Here is a 19168-nt window from a genome sequence, read left to right on the forward strand (position 1 = left end):
GGGGGGTAAAGGCTTGGGTTTTGCATGTGGGAACAATACCGGGGCTTCTTTTGTTGGGTATCGAGCCACTATCTTGCGAATTTTACACAAATTAATTTTGCTCTCTCTCTCTGTCGATTTGATGGATATGACATGATCTTTCTACCTGGTCTCTACCCTTCTCCGCTTATCCCCCTCGTGCCGATCCCGTTCGCGAGAGGGAGATCGTTTTCGTCTGTCGCTGCCGTGGCGGTCGTCGCGGTCATCCCGCCGCTCCCGCCGCCTTGGAGACCGGGACCTCGACCGCCGTCGGTCCCGGTCCTCATCTCTACGCCGATTGTAGTCACGAGCGCGATCGCGGTCGCGGTCCCTATCCCTATCCCCTCCCCGGTCTGGCTCACCATCTCGGCCGCCGTAGCGATCCTGGCCCTGCGGCCTGCTGTTTCGTGGGCCGTCGGGAGCTCCGACTAGCGCAACTTTCCGGTCGCCAAGCGGTATGGCATTCGCGCCCTGACCGCCGTCTCCTCCTCCTCCTCCCCTATCCCTGTCCCAACCGCCTCCGCCACGGCGGTCGTCGGGCTGGAAGCGCTCGTCGGCGCCAAAGTTGTCGCGCCGCGGCCCACCGCCGCGGCCGTCGTCGAGGCGGCCCCATTGACCCGTGTCCTCGCTCTTGAGATCGCGGTACTTTGTGGCGCCCTTCTTGCCGAGTTTGGTCATGTCGCGCATCTGCAGAGCCTTGGGGAGCAGCTCGCGGTTGCGCACGTCGTCGGCGAAGCGGGCGCCCATGAGGTCACGGCCGGCGAGCCCCGCGGCGGCGGCGTCCTCCTGAAAGAAGGCGCCCTTGTGGAAGTACTTTTGCATGTACGACATCTTGCCGCGGCCCTCCTTGTCGTCGCGCTGCGCCGCCAGGTGCGCGTCGTCCTCGGCCCGCCGCTCGTCCTCGGTCAGGTTGCGCCGCCGCTCCGTCTCGGCCAGCTCGCGCTCGCGCGCCTCGATCGCTTCGCGCTCCCGCCGCACCCGCCGCAGCTCTCGCAGCTGCCACGACGCCTCCTCCGCCGCCGGGTCCACGTCGTCCGTGTCGTCTACCTCGGCTCCACCCTCCACCATCCCGTCCTCGCCCACCTCGTTGTCGTTGTCGTCCTCCCAGTGCTTCTTGCCGCCGCGCCGCGCTGCCAAGTCCTTCTTGATCTGCTCCTCGACTAGCTCGTCAAGCGCCCGCTTGCGCGCCGCCTCCTTCTGCTCCTGTTCAGCCTGTGCGTCTTCTGCTGTCGGCGCAGGCGTCGCCTTGCTCGTGCTAGCTGCTGTTGTCGTTGATGGTGCCCCTCCCGCAGCCAACGCTTCGCGCTCGCTCTTGCTGAAGAATTTCGGGCGCATCATCAGCCTGCGAGGCGCCTCTTCCTCCTCTTCCTCTTCTGAAGACGACTCTTCCTCCCCGGAGCTCTCTTCGCCGCTCTCGGATCCTCCGCCTGGTTGTGCTTTCTTATCGCCACCCTCCTCGTCATCGTCTTCATCGTCGGTCACAAAGCCTTCGGCCTTGGCGCGCTGCTCGGCGGCGATGCGTGCGCGCCGCAGCCGCTCCTTCTCGGCGTCGTCCTGCTGCCGCAGCGAGACGCCCTGCAGGTTGATCTTGGCGTTGTTGCCGCGGCTGATGACCTTGCCGGGGCCCGAGGGGGCGCTGGAGGAGAATTTTGGCGGCGGCACGATCTTGCGTCGCGTCGTCGTTTTTGCCTTGTCGCCGTCGTCTTCGTCTGAGCCCGAGCCCGAGGCGCTGCTCTCGTTGTCGGACTCCGACTCGTTCCCTACCGGCTTGCCAGCGCGGTACCGCGCCGGCCGCACCGGGTTCGCCGTCATGCGCTTAGGCGGCATGGTGGCGGGGATTTATTTGACGGCTTAGGAAGCGGTCTTTTTTTTGGAGGTGTATTTGCCAGTTAAGAAGCAGAAGTTGGCGAGGCGTAATGAAATGCACTGCACTGCTGTGTCCTTGAAATTCTATGGCACGGGAGCTAGCACGCTAGCTTTGCCGTGGGGTGCAGCTGAGCATGGTGAGGCTTAGCGCCGTGGGGCAAGAACGTTCAGCAGGGGAAACCCCCCTTCAGAGCATGCACCGAGAGTTAAAAAAGCATGCCTAGGACCTTCTGTATCAAACCGACATGATGGTAAAATAGCAAAATATTTAATTGAAATAAAGATTTCAAGATAGAACCCAAGACGCCTTTTTACAGATCCACTACTATCTGAGACAAGAGTGATAGTGACATGAAAACAATCTAGATGCCAAGATGCCGTCGCTTACACACAGTCGAAATTGCCATCGACCCTCTATGAACCGGCGCGCTCCAAAAACACAACGCTCCTTAAACGGAGTGCGTGAAATGATAGAGTTACAAGCCTGAGGCTGAAAATATGCGCTAAGTAATAATGGTACACCCCACACCATTTCTTTGGCTTGGGGCAAGCTATAGTCGGAATATCCAAGACAGCCGAAATAGAGCAAATTACTATATGCTCTTTTGGGACTCGCCCACCAATGTGCTTTGCTGAGACTCTCCACCGTCGTTGCCGGCCTGTGAGCCGCCTGCAGAGCTGCTGCTCGCGCCCGCCGTTTCGTCTTCACCATCGACATCTACCAGCTGCTTCGACTTGAAGGCCTTCTTGGCAGCCTTTAGCAATATATCGTACTCCCCACTCGTCTCGCACATTCCTCTGAAGGAGCCGTCCGTCTTCGTAATCAGCTCCCACGGGTGCCCATACTCGACGATCTGGCCCTTGTCAAGAACCAGGACCTTGTCATAGTCGACGATGGTTTGCAGCCGATGTGCGATTGTAATGATCGTGCTGGTGAGTTCCCGGATCGTGTCCTGAATCGCCGAGTCGGTGGCGTAGTCGATCGACGCCGTCGCCTCGTCCATGACCAAAACTTCGGGGTTCTTGAGCATGGCTCGTGCAAGACACAAGAGCTGGCGCTGGCCCTGAGAAAGGTTGCCTCCCGACTCCGTAACTGTCGACGAGAGGTCCAGGAAGACGTTCTTGTTGGTGGCAGTAGCCGGACGGGAGGGCTCTGCGCTGGCGCTGCCGGTAGCAGGTGCCGGAGCCTGAAGGAGGAGAGGTGCGTTTGCCCCTTTACTTATCGTTACCTCATCGGGGCCGATAAGCTGCACGCGCCGTAAGACCGCGAATATCCGTTCATCCGTGTAGCTGTCGAATGGATCTAGGTTTGTCCGAATCGTGCCCATAAACAGAGTTGGGTCCTGCGGCACAATCGTGATAGCCTCACGCAAGTCGCGAAGCCCAATAAGGCCAATGTCGATACCATCGATCAAGATCTTGCCCTCGGTCGCTTCCAGTGCTCGGAAAATAGCTAGCGCCAACGAGCTCTTCCCGGCTCCTGTCCGCCCGACAATACCGATCTTTTCCCGGGCCTCAATCTTGAATGTCAGGCCGCGGAGAACGGGATCCAGACCCTCACGATAGCGCGTCGAGTAGTTGATAAATTCGACTGAGCCCTGGGCGGGCCAGTTCGCTGGAGGACGATTATCCTCGACAATTGCCGCCGCCTCTTGCTCGACATCCAGATACTCCTTGATACGCTCGACAGAGTTCATGTTCTGCTCGTTCAAGGCATAGAGACGCACCAGCCACAGCATGTTATCGGCAAACCCGATCGCATAGCTCAACGAGATACCCGCAGAGCCCGCGTCAATCTTGTCCAGACTGACAATGACGAATACTCCAGCGAAGAAAGCGACCATGTCGCCCAGGAGGTCTGTTCGGAACGCGAGCCACCTGTTGGCAGCCCACAGGTAGATAAATGGCCGAATCTGCGTGTTGATTCGGGTTATATTGTCGCGGATAAAGCGCCTCTCGTCACCATATGCGCGAATCGTCGTGACGCCGCTGAGGGTTTCCCCAAATTGCTGGAACAGCGGGCTTCTCTCAACCGACTCTAATCGCTTGAGATCCCGCGACGCATGGAGGTAGAACTGTGCCAGGAAGACGTAGGCCAAGGTGATGAAGACGCCAGCAATCAGGAACCCAGGCGTGATATATGCAATCAGGACCACAGTCACCACAATTCCCAGACCGCAGCTCATGACGCCGATGGCGATGGGCGCCACCTCTTGGTCGACAGCTTCTAGGTCCTTGCTGAATCGGTTCATCATCTGTCCCAAAGGCGTGACATCAAAGAACTTGAACCTCGCTCCGTTCACGGCGCTCATCAGCCGGTTATGAAGTTTCCAGGACGCGGATACCGAACCCAAGAAAATCCACAGGTCTCGAACAAGTGCTGATACTGCGCCTGCAATACCGATCAACGCTAGTACCCCCAGATAATAGGTGACATTGACTTCTGATGCTGCGGCAGTGGCGGAGAACGAGCTGTTTGACTTTCCATAGGTAGAAACCGAGGCAAAGTAGGTCGGGGAGAAGCTCTGCGTGGAATAACTCTGCGAGTTCATGTTGAACGGGATGCTTGCCGTCTCCTCGGTTGTGTATTGGTTGGCCCATTCCTTGATCCACAAGCTCGAAGCTACACCAAACATCTGCTGCGCACCAAAGACGAGAAGGGCGACCACCCAGAACCGCCAGCTGCCCATCGCTTGTAGGTAAAGCTTCATGACGGGCCACTTCACGGCTCCAGTTGCCTTGGTCTCTTCCATTGCGTCTTGCTTCTTAGCTTCCTTCTTGGCAGTTTGTGCTTTCGTCTGTTGCTCGTTAGCATCTGCCTCGTTGACTAGCGTGTTCCCGCTTTCCTCTCCTACACTAGAAGGGACGCGCGAAGGGACACGAGAGACATGGGCCGAGCCGGAGGCCGACTTTTGGAGAAGCTCTTCACCAAGCTTCCCTGCTGCAACAACCTCCGGAACCGAACCCTGAGCCGTGACGCGCCCGTTATTCATCATAACCACATAGTCCGAAGACGGCACACAAAGCGGAATATTGTGCGACACTAGAATGCAGGTACGGTGGCGCATCAAGGGGCCCATAATGCAGTTGCTGAAGATCCACTGCGCAGTGTGCGAGTCCACGGCGCTGAGACAATCGTCCAGGAGCAGGTGCTTAGAGTTAGAGTAAACTGCTCGGGCGAGAGAAATGCGTTGCTTTTGGCCTCCAGAGAGCGTGATTCCCTTTTCACCAACTAGTGTCTCGTCTCCGTTGTCGAGTATCTCCAGGTCACGCTCCAAGGCGCAGGCAACAATGACGTTCCGATACCTTTCTTCGTCCAAGGGGGCAGAGAAAATAATATTGTCTTTGATGCTTGCATTGACAAGCCAGGCTTGCTGGGCAACGTAGGCACAGGTCTCGGCAAGCTCGGTCTCGGGGTCTGGGCGAACTTCCTCGCGGCTGCGGCCACCGGGCAGATAAACTTTGCCTTGCATAATCGTCATCTCGCCGAGGAGAGCCATTAGCATTGAAGTCTTTCCAGACCCAGTCGGGCCAGTGATGACGTTCAGCTTCCCAATCTTAAAGTCGATGTCGAGGTCGAGGAGACGGAAAGCCATGGTTCCGTCCTCGGCAACTGTCGACTTGCTTCCCCAGACAAAGGTGGCATCCCGGAACCCAATCACCCGGTTTCCGTCTCCGTCAATGTTGTCCCTTCCTAACTGCTCAAACTTTTCAGTCTCCTCCTCTGCGAGGAATTCTTCAATACGGTCGATAGACACGCTAGACTCCTGCACATGCGCAATCATGTCGCCCAGCTGGTCCAAAGGATACCGAAGGAGCATGAAGAGCGAAATGGCGGTGAATGCAACAGACGGATATAGAGGCTTGCCTTCAATGACAGTGTAGACAAAGAAGGAGAAGAACGTGATCAGGATAGGAACCGTATTCCAGACAGCGACGGCAGCAGCCCACAACATGAATCTGGCCCGCAGAGCTTTCAGTTCCGCTTTCCTCTTTTCATCGACGATTTTGGCAAACCGATGCTCCCAGGCGAAGTACTTGATGATCCTGATGTTTTGCAGGATCTCGTTGGTAGTATGGATACGCTTGTCGGTTGCACCCATGATTGTCTTTTGTGTCGAGTTGAACCCCTTTCCAAAAGCAATGTTAATTGGCAGCAGCAACGCCATGACAATGAAGCCAGGAATGGCGCTCAACCCCATGACATTGTAGAGGAGAATGACAGAGACAAGAAGCTGCGCGGGGGCCGATGCAACAAGAAAATGCAGGTACGAAGTCACTTCCGAGACTTTGAAACTGTCGACGGACATTAGGTTGATGATGGTGCCCATGTTGACTTGCTCGTCGGAGCTGTCCGCCTTGCCGTCTGCGTCTTTTGCTGCTCCGCTCTCAGCTAATTGGGCGTCCGCCTTCTTGTCATCTTGTCGGAAGCCTAATGCGCGCTTTACCTTGGAGAGGATGCCCTTCTTCGGAGAGTCTGTGACCGTCTTGCTGTCATTACCAAGGGTTGTATCTTTGCCGGCGGACGCCTTTCTCCGGAGGGCTTTCGCGTAGATCTCACCGACTAGAATGGCTCGAATGTTGATGCAAATCTTGCGACCAATCCAGAGTGCACGGGCATCGCAGACCGATCGAATCATGTCAGACACTGGAAGTAGGATGATGTACAGCCAAAGTACATTTCTCGGGGCAACCGAAGGATCCTCGACATATTCCAAAATTGCCTTGAGCAAGAGCGTTGGCAAGAAAGTGGTAACACCGGATAGGATGCCCCAAATAGCCTGTGAAATCAGCATGCCCTTGAAGTATTTCAGCAGGTGAATGGACAACACCGTCGTCTTTTTGAATTGACGGTAGTTAGCCAAGACGGTGGCGGCCTTGTCCTTGGGGAGCAGGTTCCAGACTCTCTTGATATCCAGGGGCTCTTTCCAGCCCTCCCAGATGATTGTGTCGACCCATGAGAAAGTGTAGTGCGAAAAGAGCGACGCCAGGTTCTCGCGCCCGGGCTTTAGGCCATCCTCCCACTCAAGGATGACCGTCTTGTTCCCTTTACGGGTAGAGATAGCCAGACCAAAGAGCAGGGTCGTCAGAGTGAATTCGACAATGACCAGAATCTCGGAAAGCCAGCGAATGGGGTGCACGATGACTGATCGGAAGACAATTAGATAGAAGATCCACTGCAGGCTGTAGATGGCGGCTGTGTGGTTCCATATTCGCGGTACGCGCCATTGCGTGTTGCCCAAGAAGAGCCGGAGCAAGGCGAGGATCAAGACGTAGACCCAGACGGTCAAGCCAGCGGCAGCAGCATTGCTACCGCGATTCCGGCCAAAAGCTCCAGTCACAACCGCAATGACATGGATTGCGACGAGCCCCGCAATAGCGAGAACCTCGACAACGACAGACAGCGTCTGTGCCGGGGGAGAGTCGGCTTGTACAATCGAGCCCCTTGTGGTCGTCTTGACGAGGGCGAGACGGCCACCGTTCAAGACGAGGCCTTCGTCGTCGCTTTCGCCGATAGTGTCCTCGTCGGGTGGGAGGTCCGTGTGGGAGCGGGGCGATATCGGAGGCTCGCCCTCAGCAATTTGCTCGTAACCGCGGGCATTGCGTTTTTGCTTGACGGCGCGCTGGATGTCCTGAGCGGCGAGCAGGAGGGACGATAGACTTATCACAGCCAATGGCAGAATGACCAAGAGGTAACTGTTGTAGAAGAAGGGTTAGACATTGTGCAAGACATGCGTTACTCGGGAAGCGGATGCGAGAACGGAAATAAAGGCGGCGTATGAGGGCAATCATTGCGAAGCTCCTCCAAAACGCGCCCAAAGAAGTGAACATAGCAGAAAACGCACTCATGGATAAAACAGCGAGTGAAGTCGTCTGTATGCCATATTGGCCATGCGCAAGAGCCGAGCCCCATGTTGCCCGCGTCTTGCTAGGCCGTGGGGCGCGAGGGCGCGGAAGAAGCAATGTGAATCGGTGGGTGCTGCGTGGAAGCAATGGTGACCCAGATCAGCTGAGACACATGCAAAGCCTCAAGAATGCCTTGCGGCAACAGCGGGGGGGTGGGAGACGCGAACTTTATGGCAAGACCGACGAGTTATGGCAAACGGGGAAGAGAAACGATTTTTTCCCTTCTCTCTCTCCCTGACTGGAGAACGGAGCGCCTCGGCATGGGTGGGAGGCTGTTTCTCTCCGCCTAGCTCTTGCGGCCCTTTGCTTTTGGGCCGGGTTTCTAGTGTACACACTGGCGGGGGGACAGTGGGGCTCGCTCTCGCTCGACCGCAAACTGCACTTTTACACGGAATTGTCAATACTGAACTCGGACCTTGGCCTTGGCCTATGCTCCACCCGCCCGCCTAAGGCTCACGGCCTACCCAGCCTGGCTCACCGGCTGGTTAAAGGCGGGGCCACCACCTGCAGTCCAACAATCAGAGACCGCCCCGAAAATAGGACCTGCACGGCCCGAACGAGGGAACCTGCGCTTATCAGAAGCGCTGCAGAAGACTTTGAAACGGATAACCAATGCTCAGGGCCGTCTTGTTGACCGCTTGCACTGGCCTGGGTAGCTTGAAAGGTCATACAGCCCAGGCGGTGTCTCAGCCAAAGAAGTAGCCTAGCTAGCAGGTCGCCGCTTCTGCGCAAAGGCCTGTGGGGGATACGAGGGTTTCAGCGGCCTCTGCTGCGATTCCTAGTCGTCTTCTTTGCCACTCTTTCCTAAGTTAATCACTCTTATCTGCGATGCCCCGAATGATTTATATTTTGCCGGGGATATTTGCGGCGAACTGGAGGGCGGTTTCCTCGTGGCGTGGTGGCTTTCAGATTGAGCAGGTGGCATGGGTGAATGCAATTACGTCGTCGAACCCCTGCCCCCGCTCTTCTGCAACCGTATTTTTTTCTTCTTTTTTTGTGAGACTTCAAAAGGTGGGGAAGCCACGTTCTGTTCTGGTTCTCCCAGCCATCATCAATGATGTCAGATCCGCGGCTGCAACTGCCCAAAGGAGTGGACACGGCCTCCTGGCTCAGGTTGGAGATTTAGGCTGGCCGCATTGGCCCTGTTGGCCGCGCTGCTCTCCCACCATTCCCAACGGTTTGTTTCACTGCTGTCGGGAGCAAACACAACCAAATGATGAGAGCAAAGCAGATTGATCACAGTGCACGACAGCTGCTGCAGACTACCGACTGCAGAAGCTGTGGAGCTTCGCTTCGTCGCACGCAATTACCAAGCTCTGATTGTTATAGGGTGCCCTGTCCGGGCGCCTCAAGCAGCCACTCACCCCGACCTTCCTCATTCATACATACCTTGCTGCGGGCGCCGGATAACGTGCTTGACTTTTGGTGGAGTCGCTATGCAATGCTATTTAGTCTAGTAGGGAAAGGGAAGCGGGTAAGGTCTAGCCGGGGCGGTTACCGACGACATGGATCAATTGTGCCCCCTCACCACAAAAGACGTGAAAAGCGGGAAGTCAAGATGCGCAGTGAGTCACCCCGTATCAACGTATAAAGTTGGATGCAATTGGGCTCCTTCGATGCGTAGGAACCCGCACCCAGTAACATTACACTGTATATAGGGAGTATCACACGACGCTTCCGAAACCCTTTAATGCCCACGGCATTTGAGTGGATGGTTAGATGGGAACGTGATCATTACGCTGCACGCCTCGTTCTCCGAGCGTTGAGTTGGTTTGGCTATTGATGTGCGTATTTACTTATATTATCAGATAAGAACCTGCTCTGCCTTCACGTTATGCTTAATCTGCGGTACGCAAGACCTAGAACCACCGATCATGGAGTGAAATTACCCCGGTTCAGAGTAAGACGAAAACCGTGCCAAGGAATGTTTAACTTAATTTTTAGCACACGAAGACCACGAGGACGCAGATATGGTCGTGTGTAACGCATCTGTCTAGTCGCCGTTTCTCGAGAAGAAACCGGATTACCTATTCCAGGAGGGCGAAACGGGGGAAAGATGCCCTCTGTCTCTTAGCTATATGATTCATTGAGATCTGACAAGTTGACTAATAACAGACCACCGTGATGCATAAACCTTACCCGCTTTTAGGATGCCCTCCCTTTATAGCCCTTTTTTGCTAGGTGCTAAAATACATGGTAGCCCGCTCGACTCCTCAGGCCATTACCGCCAAATAAAAGTAACATAGCGAATAGATTGTGAGATTACTCAAACAAAAGATATCTTGCAGCGGTGACTGAGCTGCATCGATAACAAGAGGACAATTTCAAGCTGACTTCTAACCACGTCTAGCCCATGATCATGCCCTTCATGCCCGACAGGTCACCCTCCTTGGCAGCGATTTCGAAGTAGCCGTAAATGATTCTAGTTTACTGTTAGCAACAGGCCTGTCAAGTTCAATTTCGCGGGGCCACTTACGTGACAGCAAGGAGAGTTCCGGTGCCGGAGCCGAGGGCGCCCATGAGGTCGCTCGCAACCGAGAGGGCTCCAATGCAGGCGCCGCCAAAGGCAGCCGCGGTGGGAATGATGCGCTTTAGCTCCTTGTACATGCTCTGGTCGCGATGGCCAGCCATGACGAGACCTTGGTCCTTCAGCTGCTTGGCGACATCGCGGGGGCTTGAGCCAGACACTTCAATCCACGTCTTGGAGAACACGGCGCAGGCGGTGAGCATGTAGGCGATGTAGACGGCAGTGTGGATGGGGTCCAGCAGAGCGTCCTTGAAGTTGAGCGGCGGGGACATATAGTAGACGAGGCCGGAAACGGCCGACAGCTGCGAAGAGCCATCCTTGGCCTCCCAGACACCGAAGAGACGAACCAGGAGATTCTCGGAAAAGCGAGAGTAGAGCATCTGGCTGATCAGGAAGATGTTGGACGAAAGGGCGGACTGCAGCATGATGGGCATGTTGGAGGTATAGAACAGGCGGACCGGATACGAGCCACGCGCACCACGCTGGCGCGACGACTTGACGGGGATCTCGACGCGGAATCCCTGAAGATAGATAACGGCGGCAAAGACGAGAAGAGTAGCCAGAAGGTTCATGATGTTGGGCAGGTTCTGTCTGTAGAAAGCCTCCTGCAAAGCCCTCTGCTTGTTGTCCCAGGTCATCAAAAGATGGAACAGAGCAATGACGGCACCCTCGTACTCAGGGCCGCGGCCAGTGTTGATAGAGGTCGGCGAGAAAGCCTTCCACATAATAGACTCGCAGATGTTGGTGGCAATGAAGAGCGAGATGCCGCTGCCCAGGCCATACCCCTTCTGGAGGAGTTCATCGAGGAGAATGACAATCATGCCTGCGACGACCAATTGGAGGATGAGGAGGAAGACGATGCCGGCACCGAGGTCGCTCGGGGGGCCGTAGAGGCCAGTGAACACGTATACGGTAGCGGTGCCAACAGAGAGGATGAGGGCGAACAGCTTCTGGGCAGTCTGGTAGAGCTCGCGGTCCGACTTAAGGTCGAGGTTGACGTCGATCATGTGGGTGCCAGCGAGGAGCTGGAAGACCATGCCAGAGGAAATAATGGGAGTGATACCCAGCTCCATCAGCGTTCCCCTATTGCTAGCCATCATCATGCGCAGCCAGTATAGCGGGTCGGACGTGTCGGAAGAAACGATGCCATAGAGCGGCATCTGGCTCATGACCAGGAAGATCAAAAGCGTCAAGCCAGTCCACATCAATTTTTGGTTGAAGGGGATCTTGGTCTCCGGTTGCTGAACCTCGGGGAGGAACGGCACGAAGGGCTTGACGAGGTCAAGAAATCGTACTGCATCGTCGATGCCAATCAATCAGCGGGCTTGCGCAATGGATGGAGCTGGAACGGATGGGGAGCTCGGGCATGAGGTCGACGACTGGGAAGTAGCTTTGGGGCCGAGACGCGCGCGCCGCGCCGGGGAGTGGACTTACAGGAACTCATCTTGGGCAATTGTGCAGAGAAAGAAAACCGAGGGGCTAAATCATCCAGGAGAAGTGTAAGGATCGAAGTCAGCGACGACGACTCTGGGGGAGGAGGAGAGGTTGTCGGCGCGCTGTTTTGTGGAAAGGGGTGAGTGGAGGCGGCTGGGGAGCTGGCGACTGCTCGAGATCTGGCTTCTAAAGTTATTCTGTGATGTGTCCAAATTTGAATGGGGCCCGCACGTGACTTGGTATCTAGTTGCGGCTGGTGTAAAACTGCTCCGCATGGCAGCCGAGCGTTGAGCTTGCGATGACAGGGTTCTCCAATTTTTTGTGGATGGGGATTTTGGGTCGACGATTTAACATCAAGCGTCTGACTCGATCATTCCATCTCGAACCGACCCGGCTAGGTAAAAAAATTATTTCGTGGAAATTAAAGTTGCGCGACGATGCGCCGCAATAGTCTGCGGCGCTGCTCGAGCAAATGCCAATGAGGCACTTCTTCGCCAGCATTCGCCGCTTCTCGCTCTCCGCCCGCCACAGTCGCCGGCTCGTCATGGACCCTCTGGTTGTCATTTACGGATGCACGGGCACGGGCAAGTCTGATGTATGTATTTAGTTGCGTGCACCCGGGTCATCCATACCTGAATGCGCTACTACTGCCGCCGCACGGGACTGACCGACTGACTTCCCAGCTCGCCGTGGAACTGGCCGTCCGATTCAACGGCGAGGTCATCAATGCCGACGCGATGCAGATGTACCAAGGCCTGCCCATCATTACCAATAAGATCACGGCCAAAGAGCAGCGTGACGTCCGGCACTATCTTCTTGGTAACATCCCACTTGAGGAGGAGCCGTGGACCGTTATAGAGTACAAGAGGGAGGCCACGCGCATAATATCTGAGATACGGTCTAGGGGCAAACTGCCCATACTCGTGGGCGGGTCTTCATACTATCTTGACGGGCTACTGTTTGAGAACCAGGTTGTCGAGAGGCAGCCTGACACCGACGGCGACGTGCTGACCCAAACCGAAATCGCGGCTAAATTTCCGATTCTCTCGGACTCGGCCGATGCCATGCTGAAGAAGCTACGCGAGGTAGATCCCGCCATGGCCGACAAGTGGCATCCGAACGACGTTCGCAAGATCCGGAACTCGCTCCAGATTTTCCTAACTACCGGGAGGCGCGCATCCGAGATCTATGCCGAGAATCAGAGCCTGAAAGTGTCCAAGTGGGCACATTCCGACCCTGCGGCGCCGACCCCGAGTCCCTGGAATGCCCTGTTGCTCTGGTTATACGCCAACCCCGAGTCACTGAACCCCCGGCTCGACAGCCGCGTGGATAGAATGGTCGAGAACGGCCTCATTGCCGAGACTGCTGAAGTGTACGACTACCTCGAAGCGAGGCTCACATCTGGGGAGACTATTGACCGCACCAAAGGCATCTGGCAGTCCATCGGCTTCCGGCAGTTCGAGCCCTATCTCTGCGCCCTCAAGGCCGGCGAAACGGCGGCCGCTGACCTGTCCATTCTCATGGAGGCCGGGATCGTGGACACCAAGACGGCAACCCGCCGGTACGCCAAGTATCAAGTTCGGTGGGTTACGATGAAGACTCTTACCTCGCTGCAGGAAGAGAAAGCCCTCGATAGGTTCTATCTCCTCGACAGCTCAGACATCAAGTCATGGGGCGAAGAGGTGCTGGCAAAGAGCGTGGAGCTGACGGGGCAGCTCCTCGCTGGCGAGCCGATGCCCCTGCCGACCACCTTGTCCGAGACTGCTCGGGCAGTTCTCACGTCAAAGGTGGAAAGAAGCAACCACCAGGTCACGCCGTGCCGTAGAGTTTGTGACTTGTGTAACAAGGTAGTCCTCACAGAGGAGCTGTGGCAAACTCACATGCAAAGCAACCGGCATCGCGCGGCCGTACGATATGCAAAAAGGACGGCGCTAGTAGGTGTCGATCAGCCTCGGCCAGATGTGATGGCTGGGAAGCAGGCCCTGGAAGCAGACTCCCAGGCACTAGAAGCAGACTTTCAGGTGCTGGAAGAATCTCACAACCATATACAGAAACAAGATAGTACATTATAATAAGACTTTTGCTCTACTATCTAGCGGGGATTCGTAACCAAATCCCTATTTTAAGTGTCTTGCGCCAAAATGTTTTGAATGCGTGGTATCACCGAGAAAATCAAGTAAAGGGGCGTAACACTATATACATGGATACAAGGCACAGGATGACACGGACAGCGACATCAAGGTCCCCTCGTAAAAATCGGTAGCCTACCAGTAGGTTGGCAGGTATACCTAGCTCAGGGAGATTTGGTGCTTGACCCACTTCTCCAAGCCACCGCGGGCAATGATCTCCTGCACATTGGGCGGCAGCTCGCCGACCTTCTGGCTCCACGTCTTGCCGCCCTCGCCCTCGGTGACGGTGACTTTGCTGCGGCGGACGTCCCAGACAAATTTCCAGCCGGTGCGCCGAGTCGGGGTCTTGTCGGCGGCAAACGTCTCTCGGAGGCGCTGCACGAGGCGCGGGACCTCAACACCCATGAGGGCGTTATTGATGCTGTTACGGCTGAAGATGTTGCCGAAGCTGCCGGCAACGACGAGCGGGATCTTCTTGGCCAGGATGGCAGTAGCGGCCTGCTCGCGCGAGCTTCCGCAGCCAAAGTTGAAGCCCGACACGAGGATGTCGCCGGCGCGCGCGACCGCGCCAAACGACTTGTCGTAGTTCTCCATGCAGACCTCGGCCATCTTGTCGACCGACACGCTGTCTTGGTATGTGTACTTGCCAGGGTAGATGCCGTCCGTGTTAATATTGTCCGCGTCGCAGAAGACGATCTCGCCCTCCACCTTTTCTGGGAACCCGGGCAGGATGTCTGTCAGAGTCTCTTCAGCATCCGTCTCCGTGCTTTCCTCGACAGCTGGGCTCGCCCCATCAAACTGCTTCTCCGCAGCGGCGATCATGCTGTCGGCCTCGGCGATAAGCTTGTCGAGAGCCTCTTCGACACTGAGCGCCTTGTCTTGCACGTGGTCTCCATTGCCCTCGCCGATAATGACCTTCTCGACGCCCTCGGGCTTCTCGTACCAGCCGGGCCCTGCGATCCTGCCTTGCAGCGCGCTCGCCGCCACCACCTCGGGACTGGCAAGGTAGGCTTTCGCTTCAGTCGAGCCCATCCGCCCCTTGAAGTTGCGGTTGCTTGCGCTAATTCCGACCTCTCCTGGTTCGAGCAATCCAGTGCCGAGGCCGATGCAGGGGCCGCATCCAGATGGGAGCGGTTCAGCCCCGGCATCAAGAAGCACCTGCCAATCACCAGCCTCCTCGGCCGCATGCTGTTCAACAATCGAAGCGGCCGCAATGTAAAACTTGACACCATCTGAAACCTTGGGGATGGTACCGCCGTTGGCGGCATCGGTAAAGACTCTTGCAGCGGCCGCGATGTCAGACGCACGCGAGTTTGTGCACGAAACGAGATATGCCTTGTTTAGCTTGATGCTCTGGGCCTCGAGATCCTTGAGCGGTGTGGCAATCTTCACAGAGTTGGGCCCTGCCACAAACGGGGACAAGGTTGACAAGTTTAGATACAGAGACTTGGCATAAGCGGCTCCGGGGTCGGCCTGGAGCTGGTTCTGGATGAGTTCGTCGATCTTTCCGTGAGTAAAATGGCCGCGCGAGCCAATTTCGGGATCCATGAAAGACGAAACTGTGGCTCTCGCCCTGAGCCACGACTGAAGGACGGAATCAATGGGGAACAGCCCACTGAGAGCTCCCCACTCGGTTGTCATGTTGGCAATTGCCAGACGGTCGTCGACGGAGATGGTGCGCATGGTCTGCTCGGAGCCTGTGAATTCAATGGCGTGGTTCAAGACATCGTCATTGTTGAACAGGCCGCAGAGGGCGACAATAACATCCTTCCCGGTGACGCCGTAGGGCAAGAGGCCGGTAAAGGTCACCTTGGCTATGGGTGGGATCTGCCACCATGTCCGGCCAGTGGCCCAAATGCTGGCTGCATCGGTGCGCACCATGGGTGTGCCAAGACATCCCACGCCGCCGTACATGTTGCTATGCGAGTCCGAGGCGACAGTGACGGTGCCGGGCCAGGCGTATCCCTCCTCGACCATGATCTGATGGCCGATGCCGCGGCCGGCTGGGTAGAAGTCGACGCCATGCTGGCGCGCAAAGTCCTCAATCTGCTTGTATTTCTTCAAGTTGGATTCGCTCTTGTTTTGGACGTCGTGGTCGAGGGTCATGACAACCTGCTTGTTGTCGTGGATCTTAGAGGCCCCAATAGACATAAACTTCATGGCCACGGGCCACGAGTTGTCGTGGGTCATGCAGTGATGGGGCGACAGCGTGACATAATCGCCAGCCTTGACCTTCTTCTCCGGCGCAAGGCCGACTGAGTACCTCTGGACGATCTTCTCAGTCAGGGTCTGCGGTGCTTGCGTAGCCTTGGGCAATGCCGCGGCGAAGGGCGCACCTTCCAGCTGGGTATGGAAGGCATCCTGGCGGAAACTGGGAGTCGTGCTATACGAGGCGACGCGCAATCGCTGGGCCGGGGTCCTCAACGCCGTCGAGCTTCTCGAAACGAGCAGTGCCTGGCGATATGCCCTGCCAGTGGCCAGTGCCAAGCTTCTTCTCTGTGAACGGGTTATCGTTAATTAGCTGAGCCGTGGCTGAATGCCGGGGGGTCGCGCCCGTCAGTGACATACCACGGGAAGCAGCATGATGGTCTTGGATCAGAAGTGACCATCGCAAATATGCTAATTGCAGAAGAGGAACACGAAACCAGTCAACGACACCGCGGCCCCAGATTCAATTGCAAATGCCGTTTACGGGACTGGCCTCTGGCAGAAAATTCTGTGGGGCAGGTTGTGGAGAATTCCCCATTGAGCTGTCATTGGCGACCGTGCGACATTTGGTCAGAAAACCGCTCACCGCCTTCCTCACCTGTGGGCGTAAAGCCTCCGATCACGGGTCGGAGCTCCGGACTTACAAACGCCGTCGTTTCATAAAAAGGCGGAGCTTGAGACCTTCTTGCCGACGGCCGATTGATCGGGGGAGTATCCGTCCCCGCCGCCCGATTTAAGTGCCTCAGCGCCTTTTCGGCACCAAACACCCAGCAAGGCAACAAACATTATTGTGACGGCGCCAGCTCACAGCACCCACTACCACTGCGCTAGAACCCCCAAAAGGATGCCAGAATTGCAAGTCGACGACTTGCAACCTGTAGTGGGTTATAGTGTGCTACGGCCGTTGCGCGCCGTGACAATTATGGCTGCCTGTGAAGCCACCTGCACTCATAAAGAAGGCATGCATTTTTCGAATTTGTTACCCCCGTCGAAGCAAACACTAAGGAATGATGATTTTCATCGGATGGCAATGTGATTCCAAAGCTTCCATTCTATCAGCTACGGAGGATCTAACCTGCATGTACGAAATAGGATACATTAGCAAGATTGCCTCACGTCCATACAGGCAATTTATTTATGACAATGGGTCAGGCCAAACAAATGGTGCTCGATTCGTGCGACTGGGGATATTGGTCGGCTCGCACTTTTTCCTTGCAATCGCTCTGTCTGTCTGGTACACTAGTAGACCTTGTCGAGAGGATCTTTCTCCTTGTCGAAGGTAGGGCGTGGACTGAAATATCTTGTACCGAAGGTACGAATATCTTACCTGCTACCTAGGTTGGTTAGACACGTGGAGCTTCCGCGGGGAGGAATGCGCGGGCAACCAAAAGCTTCTATCCTACATGGCCGTTTCACGTTTTCTGGTACGTCGACGACATTTCTTGTTGTTGTAACCTTCATTTCTTTCTCTCCTGGCGGTTACTCGTCACATTGTGGCAGTGCAGACTGCAGAGGCCTGAGAGCCAAGCCGTTCAATATATCAGGCGCTCAGACTGCCGGGCCCGACATGTTATCAGATGGCCCACTTGGGTTGTGTGTGTCCAATTACCCCGAGCCGTTGACGCGTGTTGCCTTCCTTGCTATCATTCGCAAGCCAGGCAGCATCTCTTCAGTCGTCATTCTAGCCCCTCGAAGCACACACCCAATAGCCTGATAAAGAAAAAAGATTGTTGTCCCAAACGAGCGAATTCCCAGCAACCCGTCTGTGGTTGGCACAATGAACGAGATCCTCAACAATGCTGTGTCACCACGGGCCGTGATTGCCTTGTCGCGTGACAAGCCAAGGATGCAACTTTGTTCACTAGGTGGTGAGTCAATGTCAACCAGCCCTCTTAGCTGCAAGCCGCGGGCGTCGTTTTGCTCGTTTTGCTCGGATTCACCAATCGGGCGGAACGAAATCTTGACGTCTCTTTTTTCGCGCACACCAAAACACCAGGGCGAATGTCTCCGAGAACGCTCCTTGTGGGGGAGGAGTCACAACAGGCAAAAGCTGTGGGGGGGACACGTTTCACTTCCTTTCAGAGCCTTGTTGCGGTAGGTTGGGAAAATACCTACCGACTCACCGGTTCTCATCTGTCGTCATGATGATTCGTAGCTTGGTTGATGCCTGATGCCTGTGATGGTGATCCAATTCCAGACTCTTGTCATTTTGCTCGGCGAATGTGCCACAACAAGACAGCTTCAGCATCAGCTTGAGCGGCGCACTTGCTCAACCTCCCCAATACGGGTCTTGGAACCGATCCTGGATGGAAGGATCAGTCTACGTACGTACCTTACCTGAGTCTTGGGTTTCGAGAAGGTTCTCTGCTCTTGTTGGATTTTCTCTCTCGAATTCGCAAATTCACACGTTTACGGTCTAGTGTATTATTACCTACCTTGGCTATTCAGTGCTAAGGCAACCTGAATGGTATCTCGTAAAGGCACGCCAAAGCCGCGAGGGGCAATATCTAGTACACTATTCAGCACCTAGTAATAATCTCCGCTTGCTCGGCGTGCCGCATCCATACTTCTGGTGCTCGAATTGGTTGCCGCCCGCCGAGAAGTGGGGTGGCTTCTGGACGGATGCCCGCCCGGTGCAACTCCGCAAGAACTCCGCAACCTGATATCCCCGGGCTCGGCCGAGGTCAGTGTAAAGGGGGTTCTTAACCCCGTTCAGATGCCCGCCTGGGTTCGGAATTTGGGATATCCTAGGGGGCTTCAGCAGGCTCTGCACGGTCCGCATTTGGGTGATGTGCCTGGGTGCGGATACTGTCGTCATCCATTATCCGCTGCCATGCTCGTCCAAACTCAGTTGTGAGGTTGGTGCCCCGCAATCTGACCTGGATGACACCGGGCGTCCCCTTCACAGCCTCAACTCGGACGCCCCCGAACGAAATTGATTGGAAGGCCTGTACGGATGGAGATAGAGCTCATTAATAGTCTGGCTGGTAGCATTTCACCCCGTAGTAATCATTTCCTACAACGATCATATGCCGCTTTCATTTCAACTCTTGTTGAAACAGACGCGTGTATCGGTGCC

General features: G+C 55.8%; 6 protein-coding genes across 6 annotated transcripts; 2 read left to right on the forward strand and 4 right to left on the reverse strand.

Moving 5' to 3' along the window:
- Positions 1 to 74: 74 nt before the first annotated feature.
- Positions 75 to 1969, reverse strand: B0T26DRAFT_695891 (splicing factor, Prp19-binding domain-containing protein). The gene has a single exon (XM_060441322.1). It carries the CDS (start codon positions 1843 to 1845, stop codon positions 142 to 144), a length of 1704 nt encoding a protein of 567 aa, XP_060300710.1. The 5' UTR covers positions 1846 to 1969; the 3' UTR covers positions 75 to 141.
- A 508-nt stretch (positions 1970 to 2477) lies between these two features.
- B0T26DRAFT_748151 (uncharacterized protein) lies at positions 2478 to 7798 on the reverse strand (the record flags this gene model as incomplete). The annotated part of the gene is made up of 2 exons (XM_060444932.1): positions 2478 to 7581; positions 7731 to 7798. The coding sequence occupies 2 exons, from the start codon at positions 7796 to 7798 to the stop codon at positions 2478 to 2480; spliced, it is 5172 nt and encodes a 1723-aa protein (XP_060300711.1).
- Positions 7799 to 10137: 2339 nt separating this feature from the next.
- Positions 10138 to 11762, reverse strand: B0T26DRAFT_672473 (SecY subunit domain-containing protein; the record flags this gene model as incomplete). Its single annotated transcript, XM_060439454.1, has 3 exons — positions 10138 to 10213; positions 10268 to 11612; positions 11753 to 11762. The coding sequence occupies 3 exons, from the start codon at positions 11760 to 11762 to the stop codon at positions 10138 to 10140; spliced, it is 1431 nt and encodes a 476-aa protein (XP_060300712.1).
- A 167-nt stretch (positions 11763 to 11929) lies between these two features.
- On the forward strand, positions 11930 to 13843 carry B0T26DRAFT_695901 (IPP transferase-domain-containing protein). Its single transcript, XM_060441323.1, has 2 exons — positions 11930 to 12347; positions 12436 to 13843. Exons 1-2 carry the CDS (start codon positions 12225 to 12227, stop codon positions 13822 to 13824), a joined length of 1512 nt encoding a protein of 503 aa, XP_060300713.1. The 5' UTR covers positions 11930 to 12224; the 3' UTR covers positions 13825 to 13843.
- A 197-nt stretch (positions 13844 to 14040) lies between these two features.
- Positions 14041 to 17658, reverse strand: B0T26DRAFT_738400 (uncharacterized protein; the record flags this gene model as incomplete). The annotated part of the gene is made up of 2 exons (XM_060443591.1): positions 14041 to 16377; positions 17644 to 17658. The coding sequence occupies 2 exons, from the start codon at positions 17656 to 17658 to the stop codon at positions 14041 to 14043; spliced, it is 2352 nt and encodes a 783-aa protein (XP_060300714.1).
- Positions 17620 to 18899, forward strand: B0T26DRAFT_147419 (uncharacterized protein). The gene is made up of 3 exons (XM_060433445.1): positions 17620 to 18183; positions 18287 to 18413; positions 18510 to 18899. The coding sequence occupies exons 1-3, from the start codon at positions 17867 to 17869 to the stop codon at positions 18750 to 18752; spliced, it is 687 nt and encodes a 228-aa protein (XP_060300715.1). The 5' UTR covers positions 17620 to 17866; the 3' UTR covers positions 18753 to 18899.
- The last annotated feature ends 269 nt before the right edge of the window (positions 18900 to 19168 follow it).

This window comes from Lasiosphaeria miniovina (assembly GCF_030549165.1).
Source record: "Lasiosphaeria miniovina strain SMH2392-1A chromosome Unknown B0T26scaffold_2, whole genome shotgun sequence".
NCBI lineage: Eukaryota > Fungi > Ascomycota > Sordariomycetes > Sordariales > Lasiosphaeriaceae > Lasiosphaeria > Lasiosphaeria miniovina.

What these genes read in the sequence shown, in the direction of transcription:
- B0T26DRAFT_695891 (XM_060441322.1), bottom strand. Translation starts at nt 1,845, where the DNA reads ATGCCGCCTAAGCGCATGACGGCGAACCCGGTGCGGCCGGCGCGGTAC.
- B0T26DRAFT_147419 (XM_060433445.1), top strand. Translation starts at nt 17,867, where the DNA reads ATGAACGAGATCCTCAACAATGCTGTGTCACCACGGGCCGTGATTGCC. An exon ending in CCTTTCAGAGCCTTGTTGCG is followed by an intron (nt 18,184 to 18,286) that starts GTAGGTTGGGAA and finishes ATCCAATTCCAG; the next exon opens with ACTCTTGTCATTTTGCTCGG. An exon ending in GGATGGAAGGATCAGTCTAC is followed by an intron (nt 18,414 to 18,509) that starts GTACGTACCTTA and finishes TTTACGGTCTAG; the next exon opens with TGTATTATTACCTACCTTGG.
- B0T26DRAFT_695901 (XM_060441323.1), top strand. Translation starts at nt 12,225, where the DNA reads ATGCCAATGAGGCACTTCTTCGCCAGCATTCGCCGCTTCTCGCTCTCC. An exon ending in CGGGCACGGGCAAGTCTGAT is followed by an intron (nt 12,348 to 12,435) that starts GTATGTATTTAG and finishes CTGACTTCCCAG; the next exon opens with CTCGCCGTGGAACTGGCCGT.